This window comes from Zerene cesonia, chromosome 26 (genome assembly GCF_012273895.1).
Source record: "Zerene cesonia ecotype Mississippi chromosome 26, Zerene_cesonia_1.1, whole genome shotgun sequence".
In the NCBI taxonomy this organism is placed as follows: Eukaryota; Metazoa; Arthropoda; class Insecta; order Lepidoptera; family Pieridae; genus Zerene; species Zerene cesonia.
The window spans coordinates 3,573,018-3,592,573 of record NC_052127.1 but is presented as its reverse complement, the minus strand read 5'-3'; the positions used below and the strand labels follow the sequence as shown (position 1 = coordinate 3,592,573).

At 32.8% G+C, this 19,556-nt stretch overlaps 4 protein-coding genes across 7 annotated transcripts in view; 2 read left to right on the top strand and 2 right to left on the bottom strand.

The window, feature by feature from the left end:
* Nucleotides 1–13,309, top strand: part of LOC119836922 (glutathione synthetase-like) — a 15,971-nt gene extending 2,662 nt beyond the window's left edge. Inside the window, exons 3-13 of one of the 4 annotated variants that reach the window (XM_038362390.1) lie at nt 1,269–1,385; nt 1,683–1,832; nt 4,669–4,802; nt 7,937–7,979; nt 8,373–8,543; nt 8,886–8,953; nt 9,358–9,462; nt 10,172–10,378; nt 11,166–11,301; nt 11,592–11,683; nt 12,157–13,309. In XM_038362390.1, the coding sequence (XP_038218318.1) occupies nt 1,269–1,385; nt 1,683–1,832; nt 4,669–4,802; nt 7,937–7,979; nt 8,373–8,543; nt 8,886–8,953; nt 9,358–9,462; nt 10,172–10,378; nt 11,166–11,301; nt 11,592–11,683; nt 12,157–12,286 (1,353 nt within the window). In that variant the 3' untranslated portion in view covers nt 12,287–13,309. Of the gene's footprint in view, nt 1–1,268; nt 1,386–1,682; nt 1,853–4,668; nt 4,803–7,936; nt 7,980–8,372; nt 8,544–8,885; nt 8,954–9,357; nt 9,463–10,171; nt 10,379–11,165; nt 11,302–11,591; nt 11,684–12,156 lie in introns of those variants that run through there. The other 3 variants (XM_038362388.1, XM_038362387.1, XM_038362386.1) reach the window with 3 other exon arrangements.
* Nucleotides 13,310–13,762: 453 nt separating this feature from the next.
* Nucleotides 13,763–16,797, bottom strand: LOC119836995 (NADH dehydrogenase [ubiquinone] 1 alpha subcomplex subunit 10, mitochondrial). The gene is made up of 5 exons (XM_038362473.1): nt 16,702–16,797; nt 15,928–16,633; nt 15,282–15,455; nt 14,250–14,465; nt 13,763–13,922 (listed from the first exon to the last, which is right to left on the bottom strand). The coding sequence occupies exons 2-5, from the start codon at nt 16,627–16,629 to the stop codon at nt 13,812–13,814; spliced, it is 1,203 nt and encodes a 400-aa protein (XP_038218401.1). The 5' UTR covers nt 16,630–16,633; nt 16,702–16,797; the 3' UTR covers nt 13,763–13,811.
* A 575-nt stretch (nt 16,798–17,372) lies between these two features.
* Nucleotides 17,373–18,849, top strand: LOC119837024 (RNA-binding protein pno1). Its single transcript, XM_038362505.1, has 3 exons — nt 17,373–17,737; nt 17,925–18,087; nt 18,481–18,849. The coding sequence occupies exons 1-3, from the start codon at nt 17,505–17,507 to the stop codon at nt 18,823–18,825; spliced, it is 741 nt and encodes a 246-aa protein (XP_038218433.1). The 5' UTR covers nt 17,373–17,504; the 3' UTR covers nt 18,826–18,849.
* A 243-nt stretch (nt 18,850–19,092) lies between these two features.
* Nucleotides 19,093–19,556, bottom strand: part of LOC119836924 (EARP and GARP complex-interacting protein 1) — a 5,378-nt gene continuing 4,914 nt past the window's right edge. Inside the window, exon 9 of the mRNA XM_038362392.1 lies at nt 19,093–19,342. Within this exon, the coding sequence (XP_038218320.1) occupies nt 19,180–19,342 (163 nt within the window). The 3' untranslated portion in view covers nt 19,093–19,179. The remainder of the gene's footprint in view (nt 19,343–19,556) is intronic.

Genomic DNA, 19,556 nt, shown 5'->3' with positions numbered 1-19,556 from the left:
CCTATCATGAAATAAAAAAAAAAAAAAAATAAAAAAAAGATGTAGCTTGGTAATGGTGTAAGAATTTTTTAATCAGTTAAGCTGTTTTTTCGTGAAAATGTTACAAACAAACAAAAAATACCCAAGTTTCTTTTTTTTCATACTAGTGTTGAAAACAGTTGTGCTGTATTATGATGATAATGAATATATTATTATATGCACTTGTTTTAGAATACATTTAAAGAAACATAATTAATTTGATGGAAATATGTCAATATTTATTACCTGCCATAAAGCTAGATAATTATTTATAGACTGCAATTATATTTTTGCCGATATAAGGCAAATCCTATGAACATACATTACACAACTAAAAATATGGTTTCAGACTTGACACCTCTAAACATATTCCTATAAGTACCTTTAATAACAAACCCTATTAGAGACATTAATGTTGGTTTTCTATGAAATGACCAATAGTCTTAATAAAGAAACAGTTTAAATAATAATATTATTATCATTAACATCTGTATGGCACCAGACTTAACAAGTTTTTTTGTCTCCAGCATAAAGGTTTTGCTTATACGGTGGTCACTAAGGAGTCTAGTATCTATAACTAACTACAATTATTCCAACATCAATACCATGAAATCAAATTGATTAAGTCATTTTTGTGAGGACTAGAAATTTAACCTGTATAGAATCTATCATTATCAAACACTAATGGTGTAATTAACTTCCTGATATGTTGGAAATTGACAAACATTCTTTTGTGTAAATTTCTTTAAATATAACAGTAATTACTATTTATTATCTGTTTGCCTAATGGACAAAGTTGGTGGTTTTATAAAGAGAAACTGTTACCAAGGGCAAATTACAAAAGATTTTGTAATGTGTTCGAAAGTAGATTTTCCGCAATATAAACTGAAATAGCCCATTGAAGTGGAAAAATGTATTTGTTACATTTGGCATATAAGTAGCTATGTCATTATGGACTACATTTTTGCATGTGTTCTCTTCTCTGTTGCTCAATATATATAATAAATCAGTCAAGTGAGAGTCGGTATCGTTCCATACAAATAAGCTAAATAGCTACTGCAAAAATAAATTGTTCCCCCATCCAATTTATGACCGTGCCAACCGTTGCTTAACCTCTTTTTTGTATTTGAAGTTATAGTGGCGACAGAAGTACATCGTTATTTAAAAATATTCATTAAATGAGCTGTTAAAAATTGCTAGATATTATTTTATATAATTGTCTTTCTATATTATCTCCTTTTTTACTTTAGGTGGCACATAATGACGAATTCCTTGAGAAAACACTCCAGAATGCACTACAAGTGGACGATTTTACAGCTAAGCTTTATGACGTCTGGTTAAAAGTCCGTGAAGAGGGAATAACACAGGTATATTATGATTAATGACACCAGCTTTTTTTTATCAGACTTCTTATAGGGTTAAATCTAGGTAAATAAAGTTTAGATAATTTTAAGTTACTAACCAAAGACAATATTTTGATTAGATTTGGCCGTCTATAAAAATTTTAAAGAATCGTAACCTTATTCTTCTTTTGATTTGAATCCCGAATCTCTTCTATCAATGCTGCAACATTTTTTTTTGTTCTTTTTATGGATTGCTTTGCTCGCATTCTCGTTTTGCATACGGGGTAATGTGATAGATAAAAAAAAAATGTGTCGTGGTAGCCGATTTCATTAGGCATGCTGCGTTCGGACATCATGCTGGAGTCGCGTTGTCCGCACACGGAGAGCCAATGCGCGAAACACACGCCGTACTGCTCGTGGAAGCAAGTGGAAATCAACAGCATAGCGTCCGGGTTCGGCCACCTTGGGCCGGTCTCGAGGGAGATTCAAAGGTAGCCCACGGTGAACGGTGCTGTATCGCTGTGCCAGAATGCTCTAGTACTCGGGATGCCGATGGATAGATTGGTCTAGGCACTGTACCTAAATGCAATTGTAGGCGATGTAGTTTTAGGTGGTGGTGGAACGGCGTTTTTTTTTTTTGTTTTTGTATAGTTTTTCTATGATTTTGTAATGTTGTTATTTAAATATAATATATCTTGTTTAAAGAAAGTTTCCTTCCGTTTGTAACTATTACATTTTACCTTTGATTTTGAATACTATGCACCGGATATTTATGAGGATGTTTTTCTAATAGATAGTGATTCAAGAGGAAGGTTAATATGTATACATATAATATGAATTAAAGGGTAGGTACCAGGGCACCGTGCCTAAAAGGACGTTTCTAATACGTATATACGTTGCATTACAAGCGTTGATATTAATAACTAAGGAGATTACAAGTATTTTTTTTTTTTTGTAAATAATTTTAGGGTTGATGAGTAACTTGCGATTATCTGTCGCAAAGAAATTGCGACACGTCGCACGTTTATTTGTATCGAGGCAGTGTAGTTGTAAATAAAGGTTACTTCTAAAGTATATAATTTAATTTAAGCTTAAATCGCACTCGGCTTATAATAGCATTATTACTGTCACTTCACTTTGGCACAGCGATCAGTTTGCAATGTGGGCTTTTATACGACATCATCTTACAGTAGATAGATGAATGTTAACAGTACTAACTTTTGCATTAGTGTGAATATTTAAATGCATCTTATATTATTATAATGAAATGTTTTACACAAGTATTGAGGGGTCTTACACAGAAGCATATTATGATTCGGTGGGCTCTCGAAGCGATAGAAAAGGTAGTCATTTTCATCTCATACGTTCGAGGCACAGATAAATTCATCCAAGTATACCTACACAATTATGAGACTTTTAGATAACGTACTATTTGGTTGGAATTTATCTGATATATTAATGATTACAAGCTGATCGGTTTTTATAGAAATATTTATTATATTTTTGTTTTATTTTTATGGTCATTTTACGATCTTTCATTTGATACCTATATTGCTAGGATAAAAAAAATTAAACTAAATCCATATTTTGTATTTGCAAGTCCTATTTTGTAAAAATCTGTAGCCTTTCTTACTACAAGAGTTTTGATGATTACGACGACAACTCATAAGTCCGTCCGGCAGTTTGGGCTGTAGGGCTGTGTACAAAAGAAATTAACTGGTATAGTCCTATACAATCGCTCGAAAAAAATTACTCCCATCGGCCAGTCGGGTAAAAACGCAGCCGTGTGAGACCCCTAAATGTCATGTGATATGATAAGCTTAATTTATTTTTGCAATACATATATACTTTATTATACCTTTTTTTAATACTTCTTAAATTTCAGAATATGAAGGAAAAAAATGTGAATTTTAATTTATGTATTATTTAAACAATTAATTAAAATATATATTAAAATAATTATAAAAATGTATATTAAAATATAGATAGGGTTTTTAAACAAATAATATTTAATTATATTTTAATCATTTAATTCGACGATAATGATTTGCGCTAGTAAAGTTATAATAAGATATGATTTTGAATAAACTTATAATTGAGCGTAAGAAAGTTGAAAACCCTATAGACAGGATTGCGTTCTTATAAATGCCAATTAATAATATTACAAACATTATTATTTCTAGCATATGAGTACCATATAAATTTCACGTAACACAGTAAAGTATTAAGACTAGAGATTTAAATACAGAAGAAATTGTCTTCAGATACAATAAATATTTATTTTTTGTGTACGCGTTGTCATGCGTTACAATCGTTTGTCATGGTTAGTTACAATTCTACAACAGTTATCTGTTTGTAAAGTTATCAGTTATTATTTGATAACAAGTGTGAACGATGAAGCATACGAGTGTTGACGTTTTTCATTGAAAAGATGGCGACATGGTACATTTAAAATGGCGCATCAACAACACTCATTCATAGTCTTTAGTCTTTAAAACTATGTTATATTTAATTGGTAAAGTATCTGGTTTGTTTGTATAGTAAGAATGTATTCTTAAAATGACGAGTTAACCATTTAAGTAATAATTAACGTTGCGGTTGGGCACTGACAATTAGTGACAACTAAGGAAATTATTCGGGTCAATGTTGGGAATAACGCCATCTAGTGAAAACATGTATTTTAGACAAATATGCTTTTAAAAAACGTTTATGGATTGTAAAATTTATGATATACTAAACACTTTCTATTATATTTATAGGAATGTGTCGTTATTACGAGTTATATATATCGGTATTGTTATACCAAAAAGTTAATTAAAAGCATCGATTGACATTATTAAGATAACTGATCCATTGTCTCATATGTATGCTAATAAATAAATACAGGTAATAAAACTTAGTTGTACATACATCGGTGTTAATATTCATAATAGTCACATGCTACCTATGTGTGCAAAAAAGAATATTAAAAATCATCATTGACTAGCACATGTAGCCACGAAGGCACTAAATATAAGGGACTGGATTACTTAGTTCATATAACAACAGTTATTGCACATGCGCGGAACTTTTGTACAGTTGACGAAGTCTGTAATTACATGACCACTAAGTATTAGAATAAAAAATGTAATTGTTGGGATTGTAAATTGTTTTTGTTGGTTTTTAAGAAATTCACGAAATTTCTTAATCTATTGTCATTACGATGCTGCCTATCTGATAACCCTTTCGTCACCATAACACGGTCATTGTTCCGCTTTGTCAACTGTACCAATGAATGGACAGAATGTGATGTAATAACATTTTTCAGTCCCTCAGCCTGGGCCTGTTCCGTTCGGATTATCTGATGCAGCAGCCGGACAGCAATCGGATAAAACAAGTGGAATTTAACACGGTCGCGGCGAGTTTTGGCGCCATCACGTCAAACCTGCCCACCATGTATCGGTACCGGCATTGCGTTACTTGCTATGAGCGTTCACCTTTTCTGATAATACGATTTAGTTCATGCCAAGCGTCATCCACGAACGCCCCTTGTCTTGCATTGACACCAATAGATGGCGTTGTATATTTGTATGACATTTGCTGTAGCGCCTCTAGCGGATGCAAGAGAAACTGAGTCAATAGCGAATTTAATATATTGATGGGTAATAAGCAAAAATGATTATAGGGCTATTAAAATATTAGATTGGATTAATCCTACATATGAAAGATAATTAACATGAAGCGACCTCAAGCAAGTGTAGATCATGGTTGAATCACAGATTCAAAGAGGGCATTTTTTTAAACTTCTTAATTTCTGTACACATGAGAAGTCAATAGAAACATTGTCAATAAACGTGGTGCCTATAACATTAGTTTTTTATTGCTTGATGTGAGTATGACATTAAGATACAATAAAACATATAAAGTTTATATGGACACCAAATTTCAAAGATTGAGTATTGCAAAGTTCTGACTGTGACGAAGTTATTTTTAGGATAAGTATTAATGCTTCTTTCGACAAAAGACCAAGATGACCGATTTTACAAAATAATTATTCCTCATTTCTGCTTCTTCTTGTTTCTTTTATTAAATATTCAATAATATGTTGCTTTGTGTTATACTAAATCGTATTATCTCGAATATCTATGAAAGGAGAAATAGAGAGTACAGAGCGCTAAAAGTTTAAAAGTTATTGTTTATATTCCTTCAATTGTTTATTTGTAATCAAATAAAAATATATAGGTCATACTATTCTGGCTTTTCGTGTTTCTCCGCTATCTACCACTTCATACGTCTCTGTTATCTCTTGTCAATTTGTCTATGAAATGATACAAACAAAAAAGGTTCACGCTCATTTAAGTTCTTATACGTTCAGATAACATCTCTCATGTGTTTGCTATATCTTGTCTATGCACGCTGTCATTCATATATTGTTTAGTATGTAAGGCGCTTGTCTTGTCTATGCCCTATCTCTGCATTCGCACTTGCTTATCTATGCACTTTATATATGTTTAGCATTATTTGTTTTATCATATGTTTTTTTTGTTCATTATTTGTTCGTACGTATGTATATGTTGTATTTATTTAAATATTTTTTTGTGTAATTTTAAAATGTATTGGCGTGCATGATGAAATTGGCTTGTTATGGTTACTTGAGAGATGTTCCCTGACCACCCGCAGTGTCGGTAAAAATTGTCTATGCTTATTGTTTTTTCATTACATTTTGTCCATTCATTGCTGGGATATGTTGGGGCGGACATCTTTCAAAGGCTTTTATGAGTGTTTAATAAAAAAAAAAAATAAAAAAAAGAACGATGGTTAACATTTGTATAATGGGTGCGTCTGACAAATGATCAAATATAATTCAGCTATGTGAACATACTCAGGTGAAAACATAATTATTTTTAACAAAAACTAAACCTTCAAGTTGTCAGTACTAGACCAAATTTAAATATAACATACACCATAAAAAAATCTTAGGGTATTCATGGTGTAAATACAACTGATATTTTTTCACAAATAAAAAGCGTCGATTGATGGTGACATTGAACAAGACGCTAACCTATGATTTCAAATTATCGTAAATATATACATCTAGTACTAATATTGCAAAAACGTATTTATAGGAATAAAGTAGGTACTGTTTTATTTAAAATTAATAAACATATTCGGAATAAGTGCGTACGGTAAAAAAATATAATAATGCATCGTATTCTATCCAATTATTTATTATATGTAAAACTTATGTGTTTTTAAACATTTTTATTCTTTACGTTTCTGTGGTTGAAACGAATTCAATCGTCATATAAATAATATTTTTAGCTATCTATAATGTATTTAAATGAAATCTTTATGAATGCAAATTCGTCTCGCGAAATAATAAAAATTCCAAACTATAAATAAAACAACACCACGTTCAACTCATCTAAAGAAAAAGTCTATTAAATTACAAATTTCGAACATATTTTAGATGTTTGAAGCTTTAAAACAAGTTTATTATTATCTGTATTCTGTTCTACGCGCAAAAGTATACAATTGTTGTTCGATATTTAAAAACCTATTTGTATAGAATATGTACTTCATAAATATTAAATAGCATGCAGTTTGTAGTATGTTTATGTTTTTAGTGTAAAGTTTGTGTTGTTCGTATTATTTAGATAAATAATAACGTTTGTTACATAAATGTTTAAGTTGTTTGTTCATGTCATTTATTAGGCGCTTCAAAAATCATGATTTAAGTACTCGGTGATTGATTTTTAAAAATATTCTTTGAATAAACAATTATGAATGCTACTATTTATTATAATTGTAATTTGTGACAATAAAATTAAATGTTTTCTTATACGAATATATAAATACATATTTAATTCGTAAAATAATCTGAGTAATGGAAGATTTAATTCGAGAAACACTCTTTTATTGGAATTTAACTGTAAAATTAATCAATCATCGATTACCTTTAGTTTTTCATTTTCCTCTATAACTTTTTTCCTGTAATGTATTTATAAGCATTTCTTTGTTGCAATAATATCTACAGATAACATTTTATGAATAGTTATAAAATGTATTCTTCTGTACATGGTTTATTTAAAAAAAATCTCGCTTCTATCGAATCTGTGAATGAGCATGTAAGGGAAACATTCATAAATTACATTACACTTAAATAATTTAAGACGGGTCGATAATGCGGAATAATTTAGCCGCACACACGCGCGCACACACACACACACACACCCACACACACATCGACACACGAGCTCGCACACGCGCGTCTGCCGATAATGCGTAATAATTTAGTCATACAAACACACACACAAACAAAAGCGCGCGCGCGCCCATGCATATAAATTTCATAAGAAAATCTCACTTGGGAAAATTGGGAAATATGATATAATAAGTAATTCATGGATGAACCCTTTTGTATTACAATTCATGATAATAAGCATTGGAAAGTAGTATAAAAAATGAAAATTTTTTGTGCTCATTAAAGTGTTACAGTAATTCTTTCATGGATAACAAAATTACTTTAATGCTAAATATCGTCAGTGATGGAAGAAAATTAGATTAGTATTAAAATAATACTTTTTGCGTTACAGTTATGTCATGAGGCAGTTGGGACATGGGGAGCTCATTAAAAATGTAAGTTATATCAATATTTGAACTTAATATTTTTTTAACAATATCTGTACTAATATTATAAAGCTGAAGAGTTTGTTTGTTTGAACGCACTAATCTCAGGAACTACTGGTCCGATTTGAAAAATTCTTTCAGCGTTAAATTGCCCATTTATTGAGGAAGGCTATAGACCACAATTTATATACACCACTAGTTTAACATAATTTCAATGCGTACATATTTTTATGTAAGCATACATTGTTAGTTTTAAATATCGCGTAGGTATATAACGCGATTTATTCTATATTACCGTAAAAATTATATAATTATTGAATTGCCACTTATTATTGCAAGTATTATCACACACACACACACATACGTAAACTGCCTGAACGTACTGATTATGGTTTGCCCTAGATGCCCGAGAACCGTGCTCTCTCCGGGTTGTGTTCAGGCATAATAGAGGCATACGACCTCTTCGCTGTGCCCTCGGCTGTCGTCATATTCGTCGTAGAGGAGGTCTCTTACAATATATGTGACCAGCGTTTCCACGAATTTGAAATATCCGAGAAACGGCCTGATATCATGGTAATGACTAAAGTTGTTCTCAATTCTACAAAATGTTGTTTTTTTTTTTTTGTTATAAAGCATCAAACGATTGAAAACTTTATATTGTGTCTTAATTTAACATCCAAATAATCGTTATTTTTGTGATGTATCAAATTCATGTTATAATATTTTTAATATTTTTAACACACTTGACTTGTTCGTTATAATGTAATAATTGCCTGAAATTATAGGTACAGAATACCTTGCAAGCTTTAGAAAATTTTCATGTGTATTCTTTGTTGGAAATTCTTTATAAATATGGTAATGAATTAATAAATAAATTAGATATTTCTTTTATGACAACACCATCATTCGTTTCAGATTTATAGGAAAACCCTGGGCGAAATATACGAAGAGACTGAATTGAACGATAAAAAGCAACTGATTTTGTGAGTCTTTTATTAGTATTGTTAGAGTATTTTCTATTGACGTTAATAATTTTTAAGATCTTAGCTTTGCGTGTGACTGAGACAAGAGGATTGTACATTCTGTGTGTGTAAATGAGACGATGAATGTTCGACATACTCTAAAAGTCGGCTAAGCTGTTTCGTAGTAGTTTTCATACAAAGACAATCAAGTTGAAAATTTGCATATATGTATTTACATTATTAACGCATCATAAACTATTAGATTCGCCATCTTTTCATAATTCCAAGGTCGTTCAATCAAATGTATACCTTATGTCGTTGCAATAATGTTCAAAGTTTATTAGTTGTATGTGTTGACAAATTTTGTTCGTGATTGTTTCGAGTTGTCTATACTACATTGAAGATTTATATATTTATCATTTCAGAGATGGTCAACCAGTGGCTGTGGTGTACTACAGGTCGGGTTACGAGCCCGATCAGTACCCCTCAACTAAGGAGTGGGACGCCAGACTGCGAGTGGAAAGATCCTCGTATGATATTGTTTTAGTGACTGGCTGAAATTTTCCGTTCAACTATTCTTTATCTAATGTAAAATGAAACATTTTTTTATGTTATAGCGAGCAACTGAGCTGGTTTTCTTGATAGTAAACGATCACCATCACCCATGAACGTTTGCAGAGGTAAGGCCTCTACGTATGCGCTTGCCTGCTTTAAAGGGGCATTTATTATTATTATTTTTTTATTATTTTTATTTAACTTCAAGTGACACAGACTCATTTTGTTAGTAACAATTAATTCTTAAAAACTATGTTAGTATATTATGTCGTAAATAAATTAATTGTGACTACAAGATATGCCAGCCATTACTACAATGCTATAATGGATGCAGAAAGTTAGCAGCAGTGGTTGACATACCAGCAGTCACCGGCTCACTATACAGTGCATATATATGTAGCCATTAAATTTGTTATTCGTTTCTAATTTATTCTCTTCTGTAGTGTGTGTGTTAAAATAAATGTGTTTTTTTTTTCTTTCTTTCTCGCCTTTTTTCTTTTTATCTATATATACTCTGGTCTACTCATTTGCCAAAAATGATCACTCAGGATTTCTGGGATTATTCTCTTAATTCACCCTTTTCAACCTTCGCTGTTCCCTTTTTCCCTATATTTTTTCAATTCACCTTCCACCTCTTCCCGTTTCTTATTTCCCATTTCTCACTTGCCATTTCGCTGGTCACAGAGCGATAAAGTGCCCGTCCATCCACTACCAACTGGCGGGCACGAAGAAGGTGCAGCAGGCGCTGGCGGCGCCCGGCGTGCTGGAGACGTTCATGTCGGAGGGCGCGGTGACGTCACGCGTGAGGGACATCTTCACCGGCCTCTACTCGCTAGACTTCGACGAGGGCGGAGAGAGGGCCGTGGAAATGGCCCTCGCTGATGCGGAGAAGTGAGTATGGAGTCGCGTGTGGAGGATTTGTAGAGGCCGCTTGCTAAAATGTACCTGATTTGTGTTTTTGTGTTTAATGTTAATTTTTGATGCGTTGTGTGTCGTTTTAATTGGTGATTAGTTAAACAGATATATCGCATGTGATATTGCACGTCTGTGTATCACATCTATACTAATATAATAAAGCTGAAGAGCTTGTTTGTTTGAACGCAGTAATCTCAGGAACTATTGGTCCGAATTGAAAAATTCTTTCAGTAGTAGATAGTCCCTCTATTGAAGAAGGCTATAGGCTGTATATGTACCACGGACGAAGCCGGGACGGACCGCTAGTTACCCATATATCACGTCTTATTATATAATACACACATTTTACACACGACATCACATAATACAGTTAATAGTTAATACACATCAAAACAAAAAAAAAACATCAACATCCGACATATAACATGTTTGTTTGTTGTCCGTTTGTCCGTCAATCACGCTGGAACTATAAAGGATTGTGATGAAATTTGGTATACAGACAGGGTAGCGCTGACTTGGGTGATTGGATAGTTTTTATTGCAATTAAATGTTGCCTTGGGATAAATAACAGGAAAGAAAAAAAAATACACGGATCTCCAAGCGGAGCCGGGACGAACTACTATATTTAATATCACATAAAAACCCTAGTGCTATTGATAAAGTGTACATCTCTCGACTATGCATGCAATTTGAGTCATACTGACCTATAAATAAGGCACAAATTAAATTGTATTCATTTCACTTAACAAGCCTCTACCATCAGGTTCGTCCTGAAACCCCAACGGGAGGGGGGCGGCAACAACTTGTATGGAGCGGACGTGAGGGAAGCGTTGCTGCGGATGAGGCACAGTAGGGAGAGAGCTGCTTATATACTTATGGAAAGAATCCTGCCTCCATTGGTAATAAATATATTGTATTTTTCATCTCTGTATAATACTAGGTCTAGGTCCGGCTTAGCCCGTGGTGCATATATAGTAGATGTGAAGGGATGAGAAATTTTGAAAGATTAGAAAAAATTTTGATCACGAGGCGGGATTGCTACGGTTTGGCAAAAAACGCGGGTTCGAAGGCCGCCTCGTGATCAAATGTTTTCTATTCTTTCAAAATTTCTCATTTATAAAGCATTTCAATGCTATAAAACTAAAAATTAAACATATGAAGGAAATTATTTATTTATTTTATTTTTTAGGTATCTGGCTACGTAGTGCGTCCAGGTGCGGCCGTGCCGCCACCGTTGAGTGATTTAGTGTCGGAATTAGGCATTTTTGGTGTAATCATTGGGTGCGTAGAAGCTTTTTTATTTAGAAATTCCAATATCTTCCCTACTTGGATGAATTCTGTTGCAAGATATTTTATTGCTAAATTTTTATTACAGAATTTCTATTCAAATAACACATACATAGAGTAAAAAACTATTGGATTAATCTATAGTTAACCTTATGTCTAGTATCATAAATCCCTCAAATTTTTTTAGATGGAATATAAAAATATTTCTTTTCCTTTTCTATATTCCTTCTAAAAAAAATCATGTATAGGAATATTTTGATTTTATATACACGTGAACATGAAATAGCGGTTAATTTTTTTTTTTTTTTGCGGAAAATTGCTATATATTTTTCTTTCAAAAGATTCTACTACTGACAAACATAAACAAAACAATCATATATATATTTTATATATAGAGATAAGAAATTTCTATTAATTTAATGAATTACTTTTTCTATGGTGTTAAAAACCCCTTTTTTCTATTCTAGAAACAAAGATAAGATTTATTGCAATCGCCAAGTGGGTCACATGTTGCGCACTAAGTTGGCGGACGCGAACGAGGGGGGCGTGGCCGCCGGACTCGGCGCTTTGGACTCGCCGTATTTACTTGATTTATAATATATTATTGTGTTTTTTATCTATATTTTTATGTATGTATAAATGAGGTATTTGAAAAAAGTGCATTTTGAGAAAATATTTTTTTTAATAATTATTTTTTATGCGACTCCTATGGTTGTTTTTTCCTGAATTATGCATGCATAAACGTTTTATCTAATATTTCAAGAGAAATGTTGACTTAGGTTTCTATGTCTCCTAGCTGGGGCAGAGGGAATCAACAGTGTTCCAGTTGTGTGAAGAGAAATGTAATAATGATCAAATTTTTAATAATGTTGCAATATTTTTTGAATTATGCAATTCAACAAATTTAATTACAAGGTTGCCATATTTTGTGCACCTTCTTTTACATTTATATGTGTAAATATAACGTTATTATGTTAATTGCCAGGAGCGAATGCGTTTAGGGTTGATACTGTCTTAATATATTTCAATTGAATTTACTACCAAAATCAATTATTTGCTATGACATTTTCTTTTGTATTTTGATATTATGAGATTGATGGTTTATGTCAAAGTTATTGTATATTTTTATACCACGATTGTAACTTTTATTGAGATTTGATACATTAAAATGTTGACATAAATATAAGAATTGGTATAAAAACAAGGTACGTTTAGGAGGTGTGTTGCCTGATTTTTAAAATTAAGTCGCATTTAGTTATTTTTTATAACTGCTCGAAAATCCATAATTGTTATCCAGATAGTTAAATATGATATTTGTACACATGAACCAAAAATATAAATTAAATTTATATCTATTTAATTTTAGATATAAAATTTGACTTGTACTTATGCTTACCGTATTTTCGTCATAAACATTCCTAAATCTTATGTAAATACAATGCAAATTATAAAGGAACTATAAATTTAATTTCGACTATTCGTTTTTTATATACTTAGGTTTACGCACATAAAATTGTTTACGTGCATAGTTTTAAGAAATTCCACGGTGATGTCGGTGCTATTTTGGGCGTAAAAATCATATTAGAAATGTAGCTGATGGAAATAAATATTTGAATACCAATCTGTTGTTTTACTTTTTCCTAACACGCTTAATTATTAATTAAATCTTGAGCTAAAAAGCTTACAGTTACTTTATACTCGCTGCTCGCAATACTTGGTAGGTATACAATCCGGCAAACATCTTGGCCAAGGCGTGAGGTAGTGGGGGAGAGTTCGCGCGTGCTACACTTACGTGCAAAATGAGGAGTATTGTTATGAGAAAAAAATACTTATTTTATTATATTATAATTCAATCGATTGATCAAACCTATTAAACTAAGTCACTTTTTTTGTCGACACAAAATGGTGGTTTATATAGTTTTTGACATGTAGATACTCATCATATGAACGGGAATCACTAGACTAATCAAAGGTCAACACAAAAAGGGGTCAGAGGAATAATTTCTAATTTTATTTATTTGTGTAGTGCTACTATATCTGCTATTCTAAAGGTGCGAAAAATAAAACAATATAAACAATTACTATTTTATTAAATATTCATATTATACAATCTATTCCCCGTCTAAAAGTACTCCGTATATTTCGGGGTTTTGTTCTTGAAAGCGAGGCCGGTGTCGCCAGCTTCTTTGTTGTACCCTTGCGCGTATTCCAGTTGAGGATGAGTATATACAACCTGATATAAATAAATTAATTAATTAAAGGCTAGTCAGTTCTTTGGATTTATTATTATTTTGTACATTATCAATTAAAAAAAAAATCATTTTTATAACACAACTATAAATTTTTCATTACTTATTCTGTGACGAGAATTCGGGGAATCCACTTTCTTCGAATGATATTTTTTTTTAATGGCAACACACAACAAGTGATAGAGGGAATGCGGGGATTCCAATTGACAATTTTGCCGCTCTTCCGATTTGAGAACTAAAACGGCGGCAAAATTGTCTTCCGCCCCGGGCAGTCGATACCCACATAAACATAAACACTTCACCATCCTCACCTGATTGTACACATGCATATCATCAGCGCTGGTGATCAACTCGGGCACATCAGTCCTCGGTATGTTGAACTGGTTCATTAGTATGTATTTGCTGTTCGTGAAGATCATCCTCTGGTCGGACCATTCGACCTCGCGCGGCAACCGCCAGTCCTTCATCTTGGGCTCGTCCCGATGGGTGTACTGGTCGAAGTCTATACGCTCTATGTCCTCAACGACCTAGAATGTTTTTGTGCAATATCAGTAAATCGCTTTGTCTCGGCCATGTGTAATAGAAATAACTTTAATAAATTAATTGTACTTAAAGGAAAAAGTGAAACGGTTATTTTTGTATTCAGATCAAAATAGTTATTGAAGAATTTATGCCATTGAAGTACAACTTCAGATTGCCTGGAAGATATTGCAACTTAGTGATAAATCCACCTTTTTGTAGCTTTTTGCACTTTGTTTATTTGGATTCATTTTATTTTATATGCGCGCAGTACTTTGTTTTTGTTAGTGTAAGTAGTGTGTATTATTTATTATTCTTAACTCATAAATGTTAGTGACATGAATTCACTGTCAAGATTCGTTGATTATTTTAAGTTGAAATGCTTTTGAAACACTATTTTTTCACTCAAACCATAAAACCGAAACTTTGAGTTTAACATGCTGACCACTTGACCAGAGCAGTAAAATATAATAATAGATATAGTTAAAAAAAATGCTATAATGATAGAGTCAACTTAGTATTTTCTTGTTTGATTTTACGCGAGTATTATACATTTAGAAATTAAAAACTTTTTAACGGATTTTAAACGCGATTTATTCGTTATATTATTAACCCGACGTTTCGGACACTTTACAGAGACTGCGTCTCCCCGTGACCACGCTCGTTAAAAAGTTACGCACGCACGCACGCACGCACGTTAAAAAGTTTTTAATTTGTAAAGAGTCCACTTAGTTGTTTCACTTGCTATTATATAGACTATATGTTAGGTAAATTATTAAATTCAAGCAATCCTTATTAGGATAATAAGGCAAAAAGATACCCACCACTTCAACCTCACCGCCGCCAGTCCAATCGTAGACCAGTAGTTCAGCATGTGTGGATATATCACGCAAATATTTGTTCTTATACTGACGTTCCATTTCTTGGAGGAATGGCACTGAGAGAGCCTTGCCTTCTACTTCATGTTTGTGGCCGCGTTTCTTTACCGCTTCTACAACCTGTCATAACAAGTTATACAAATAATTTATCTATTTATTTCTTAGCTGTAACTTTTATTTTCAATATTAACTTTATACTTCTATTGAATAATACACATAAGTATTATATGATTGTTTATGTATGTGATATCTAAGTGCTATAGGCATACAAATGCCATTTGTGAAGCCAGAACCAACCTTTAGTTTTATAAAAAGTAAAATTTATATGTTGATAAGTATTCACTTATGAACAGCTTCAAACTTAAGCAAATTTCAAATTAATAGTGATAAAATCTAAAACTAAAACTACTTAAATTGCTATCTACTGTTCAGTGATGTTAATGCTGTAGCCAGCTGCTACTACAGAGTTTTTACCGGCTTTGCTCTATAGAAAGTGCTTTCTGAACCGGTGGTAAATGTTAAAACTGTGCTATGACAATTCCAAAGAGCTTCTAGAAGTCTAATTGAATAAATATAAGTTTGTGTTCTATACCTTATCTACTGGAATATCAAGATAGATGACCAAATGTGGGCGCAGCAAATCTTCAATGGTTGTGTTCCTCAGTTCATAGTACACAGATCGGACACCCTTGCTGATGTACTTCTGTGAGAACATGGCCTCCAAAAATACGAAGTCGGAGTAGGGAGATCTCTCCAACACCACACCTTGACCGGTGTTCAGTAAATGGGCCAAAGCATCAATATACTGGCTGTATCTAGCCATGTACATCATAATCTGATAGTTACCAGCCAAGCGATGGTTAGGATTCATGTTGAATTCTATGTGCTCATAGGTTCTAGTGTCCTCTGGTAATTTATCGTTAAAGGTGCGCAGATTGACACCCTGTTGTATGTAGTGGATGTCCATGTTAGCTTCAGGGAAATGCTTCATACCCAGATCTTCGGCGAGGGCGGCCGCGAATTGTGTCTTACCAGCCGCTACTGGACCCTCAACGACTACTACCTTGGTGTTCTCATCGAATCTATGTGTTGTTCTGTCGAAAAGACTACGTAACCAAGTATAGTCCTTGTTTACATAATCGAATGGCGCGGGTTTAGGTGGACGAGGGGGGAAGGTTTCCCTCAAGGATTTTCCACTGATATTCCGCTTTTGTAAGATCGTGCATCCTGCGATCTTGCCACCCTGAGCAGGGCTGATCACCTTCACAAATGTAGTCCGAATAAGTGTGGCCATATTGCTGTGAAATTAAAGTTTTCGTTAATTACAGTACATTTCATATTCAATATATGTATTAAACTTTCTTACCTCAAATTAATTCATAATAAAAAATCGAACTAGAGGTGTGACATAACACCTCTGTTTGATGACAGTTCTCAATTGACAATTGACATTGGTTTCATAGATAATACTACAAAATCTAATATATAAAATTCTCGTGTCACAGTTTTCGTTGCCGTACTCCTCCGAAACGGCTTGACCGATTTTGATGAAATTTTTTGTGCTTATCCGGTATCTATGAGAATCGACCAACATCTATTTTTCATCCCCCTAAATGATCAGAGTAAGGCAGAACAGCGTTTGCCGGGTGCAGCTAGTCTATATATATAAAATTCTCGTGTCACAGTTTTCGTTGCCATACTCCTCCGAAACGGCTTGACCGATTTTGATGAAATTTTTTGTGCATATCTGGTAGGTCTGAGAATCGGCCAACATCTATTTTTTATACACCTAAATAATAAGAGCAAGGCAGAACAACGTTTGCCGGGTGCAGCTAGTTATTTATATGATTATATCTCCGATCATTAGCTTTCGTTTATGGTTTGTTGTTTTCATAACAATCTCTTATCGACAATTAAAACGCGATTAAAATTACTGCTTTCTTTCTTTCTCAGTTTCGTTTTCCAAAAATATCATCTTTACTATCTATATATGAAGTATTGGTATTCAATCTTGTAATCTATATTACTAAACAAAACGTAATATGTCAGATGTCCTTTCAAAGATGGCATATGTCAAAAGCCATGTGGATAAATAATTAAAAACAAAATAAAATTAAAAACCACGATATTCTTGATCTTTTTTTCAATATTTTTGCATAGTTTTTCAAAATGGAAGTGGAAAATATTAATGTAGATGAATTTCTACCAGCAAAGAACCCAATAAAGCGGAAAAATCTCAAGCGACCCGCAGTTTCTGAAGGTGGTGATGGTATGGAAGTAGAACAGAATGGTGGTGAAACTAAAACACGACGTAAGCGATCTAAAGCAAAGAGGCCCAAAAAGAGCGCGGAACCCAATGAAACTAAAGTCAACATGCGAAAAGTAGCAGTTCCAGCTCATAGGTATAACCTAGAATTCTCATGTTAATTCCATATTAGTATAATTCTATTTTACTTTATATTATCTGTATATTTTTTTTCATTATACGTTATTTTATTCATATTATGTTTTTTCACTATGTACATTAAGATTATCTGAATAAAAGGCTATGTTATATTATTATATTATATTGTATGTTTATTTATGCAGATACACACCATTGAAAGAAAATTGGTTGAAGATATTCACACCCATTGTGGAACACCTCCTGTTACAAGTCAGATTCAACACAAAAACAAGGAATGTAGAAATTAAAATTGGACCAGAAACAAAGGATATTGCAAATCTTCAGAAGGCTGCTGATTTTGTTAAGGTACATTGATACTTATACTGTTAATGCTATATTTATGTGCCTTTTGCGAACCCTAAAGCTTATTACTGGTCAATGACTGCAATGGTATTGATATTTTTCGTGATAATTGCCACAAATTCTTTATATTAAAAAAATTCCAATTAATACTTAAGCCTTTCTAAAGAATCATGCTCTCTTTTAGTGAAAACATAATGAATAATTGTGAAGTAGTTTTTGAGTTTATTGTTAACAGGCAAACAGACAGAAGAGGACTTCGTTTTATACGAGAAATCTAGTGACAGTAGATATCTACTATACTATAATACAAAGTCTATATAAGTAGTCAATTTTTAGTCCTACTGCTTAATTATATGTTTTTGTACTCATATTCAATGCTTTTTGTACTTTTTTCAGGCCTTTGTCTGTGGGTTCGAAGTTGAGGATGCACTAGCTTTGCTCAGGCTTGACGATTTATTTGTGGAAACCTTTGAAATTAAAGATGTAAAAACTTTACAAGGTGATCACCTCGGTCGAGCTATAGGTAGATTGGCAGGAAAAGCTGGCCGTACCAAATTTACCATAGAGAATGTAACAAAAACAAGAATAGTGTTGGCAGATTCAAAAATTCACATTTTAGGCAGTTATCAGAATATCGCTCTTGCAAGACGAGCTATATGTAATCTTATAATGGGATCACCACCTTCAAAAGTTTACGGAAACTTACGGAATGTTGCAAAAAGAGTGGCCGAGAGATTTTAGCTAATAAATATACTTTTTATCCAATATGTTCTTTTATTATTTGTTATATTCTTTTATTTAGTAAAATATCTATTAGCAACTAAACATCCAATTTTACATATTTATTTAGCTAAGTAATGTCCTCCTATGATGTAGAAATTAATGATAAAATAAAATTTACTCATTTAGTATATCCTTTTAAATAATTTAATGATTCTCAATTATTGTTGTCAACGAACAATCTTCATGTGTTTAGAATGTTGCTAAAATATATGAAAAAAAGATTAATTAGATAAAGTAATGGGTTTATATTTCTTAAAATCATAAATAATACATGTGAAATCACAATAAACAGGAATGTGTGTATTACACAGACTATAAAAGAATTTTATATTTAAAATGTCTCGGCACCCTAGACAACACGAGTCTAGCGTCATAGCTGAGCGAGGCGAAGGTCCAGGGCTCAGCTGTGCTCCATTCTACGCAATAAACCGAATCCTCATGCTGTTCATACGATTGTAGAACACCATCTTCCAATCTGTAACAGTAAACGTGTGCGATAGCAGCCAACTAGCTTAAACAGATATTAAATTGACTGTTTCTTTATTAACCACCATATCATTAACTGCCTGAACCCACCATAGTGCTATTTGAAGTACATATTATAATATTAATCCTACTAATATTATAAATGCGAAAGTTTGTAAGGATGTGTGTGTTTGGTGCTCTTTCACGCAAAAACTACTGAACCG

Excerpts from the sequence above, each read along its gene's own strand:
- LOC119837024 (XM_038362505.1), top strand. The coding sequence starts at position 17,505 with ATGGAAGTGGAAAATATTAATGTAGATGAATTTCTACCAGCAAAGAAC. Across the intron at positions 17,738-17,924 it reads GTAGCAGTTCCAGCTCATAG|ATACACACCATTGAAAGAAA; the intron begins GTATAACCTAGA and ends TTATTTATGCAG. Across the intron at positions 18,088-18,480 it reads AGGCTGCTGATTTTGTTAAG|GCCTTTGTCTGTGGGTTCGA; the intron begins GTACATTGATAC and ends TACTTTTTTCAG.
- LOC119836995 (XM_038362473.1), bottom strand. The coding sequence starts at position 16,629 with ATGGCCACACTTATTCGGACTACATTTGTGAAGGTGATCAGCCCTGCT. Across the intron at positions 14,466-15,281 it reads GCGGCGGTGAGGTTGAAGTG|GTCGTTGAGGACATAGAGCG; the intron begins GTGGGTATCTTT and ends AAAACATTCTAG. Across the intron at positions 13,923-14,249 it reads ATATGCATGTGTACAATCAG|GTTGTATATACTCATCCTCA; the intron begins GTGAGGATGGTG and ends TATTTATATCAG.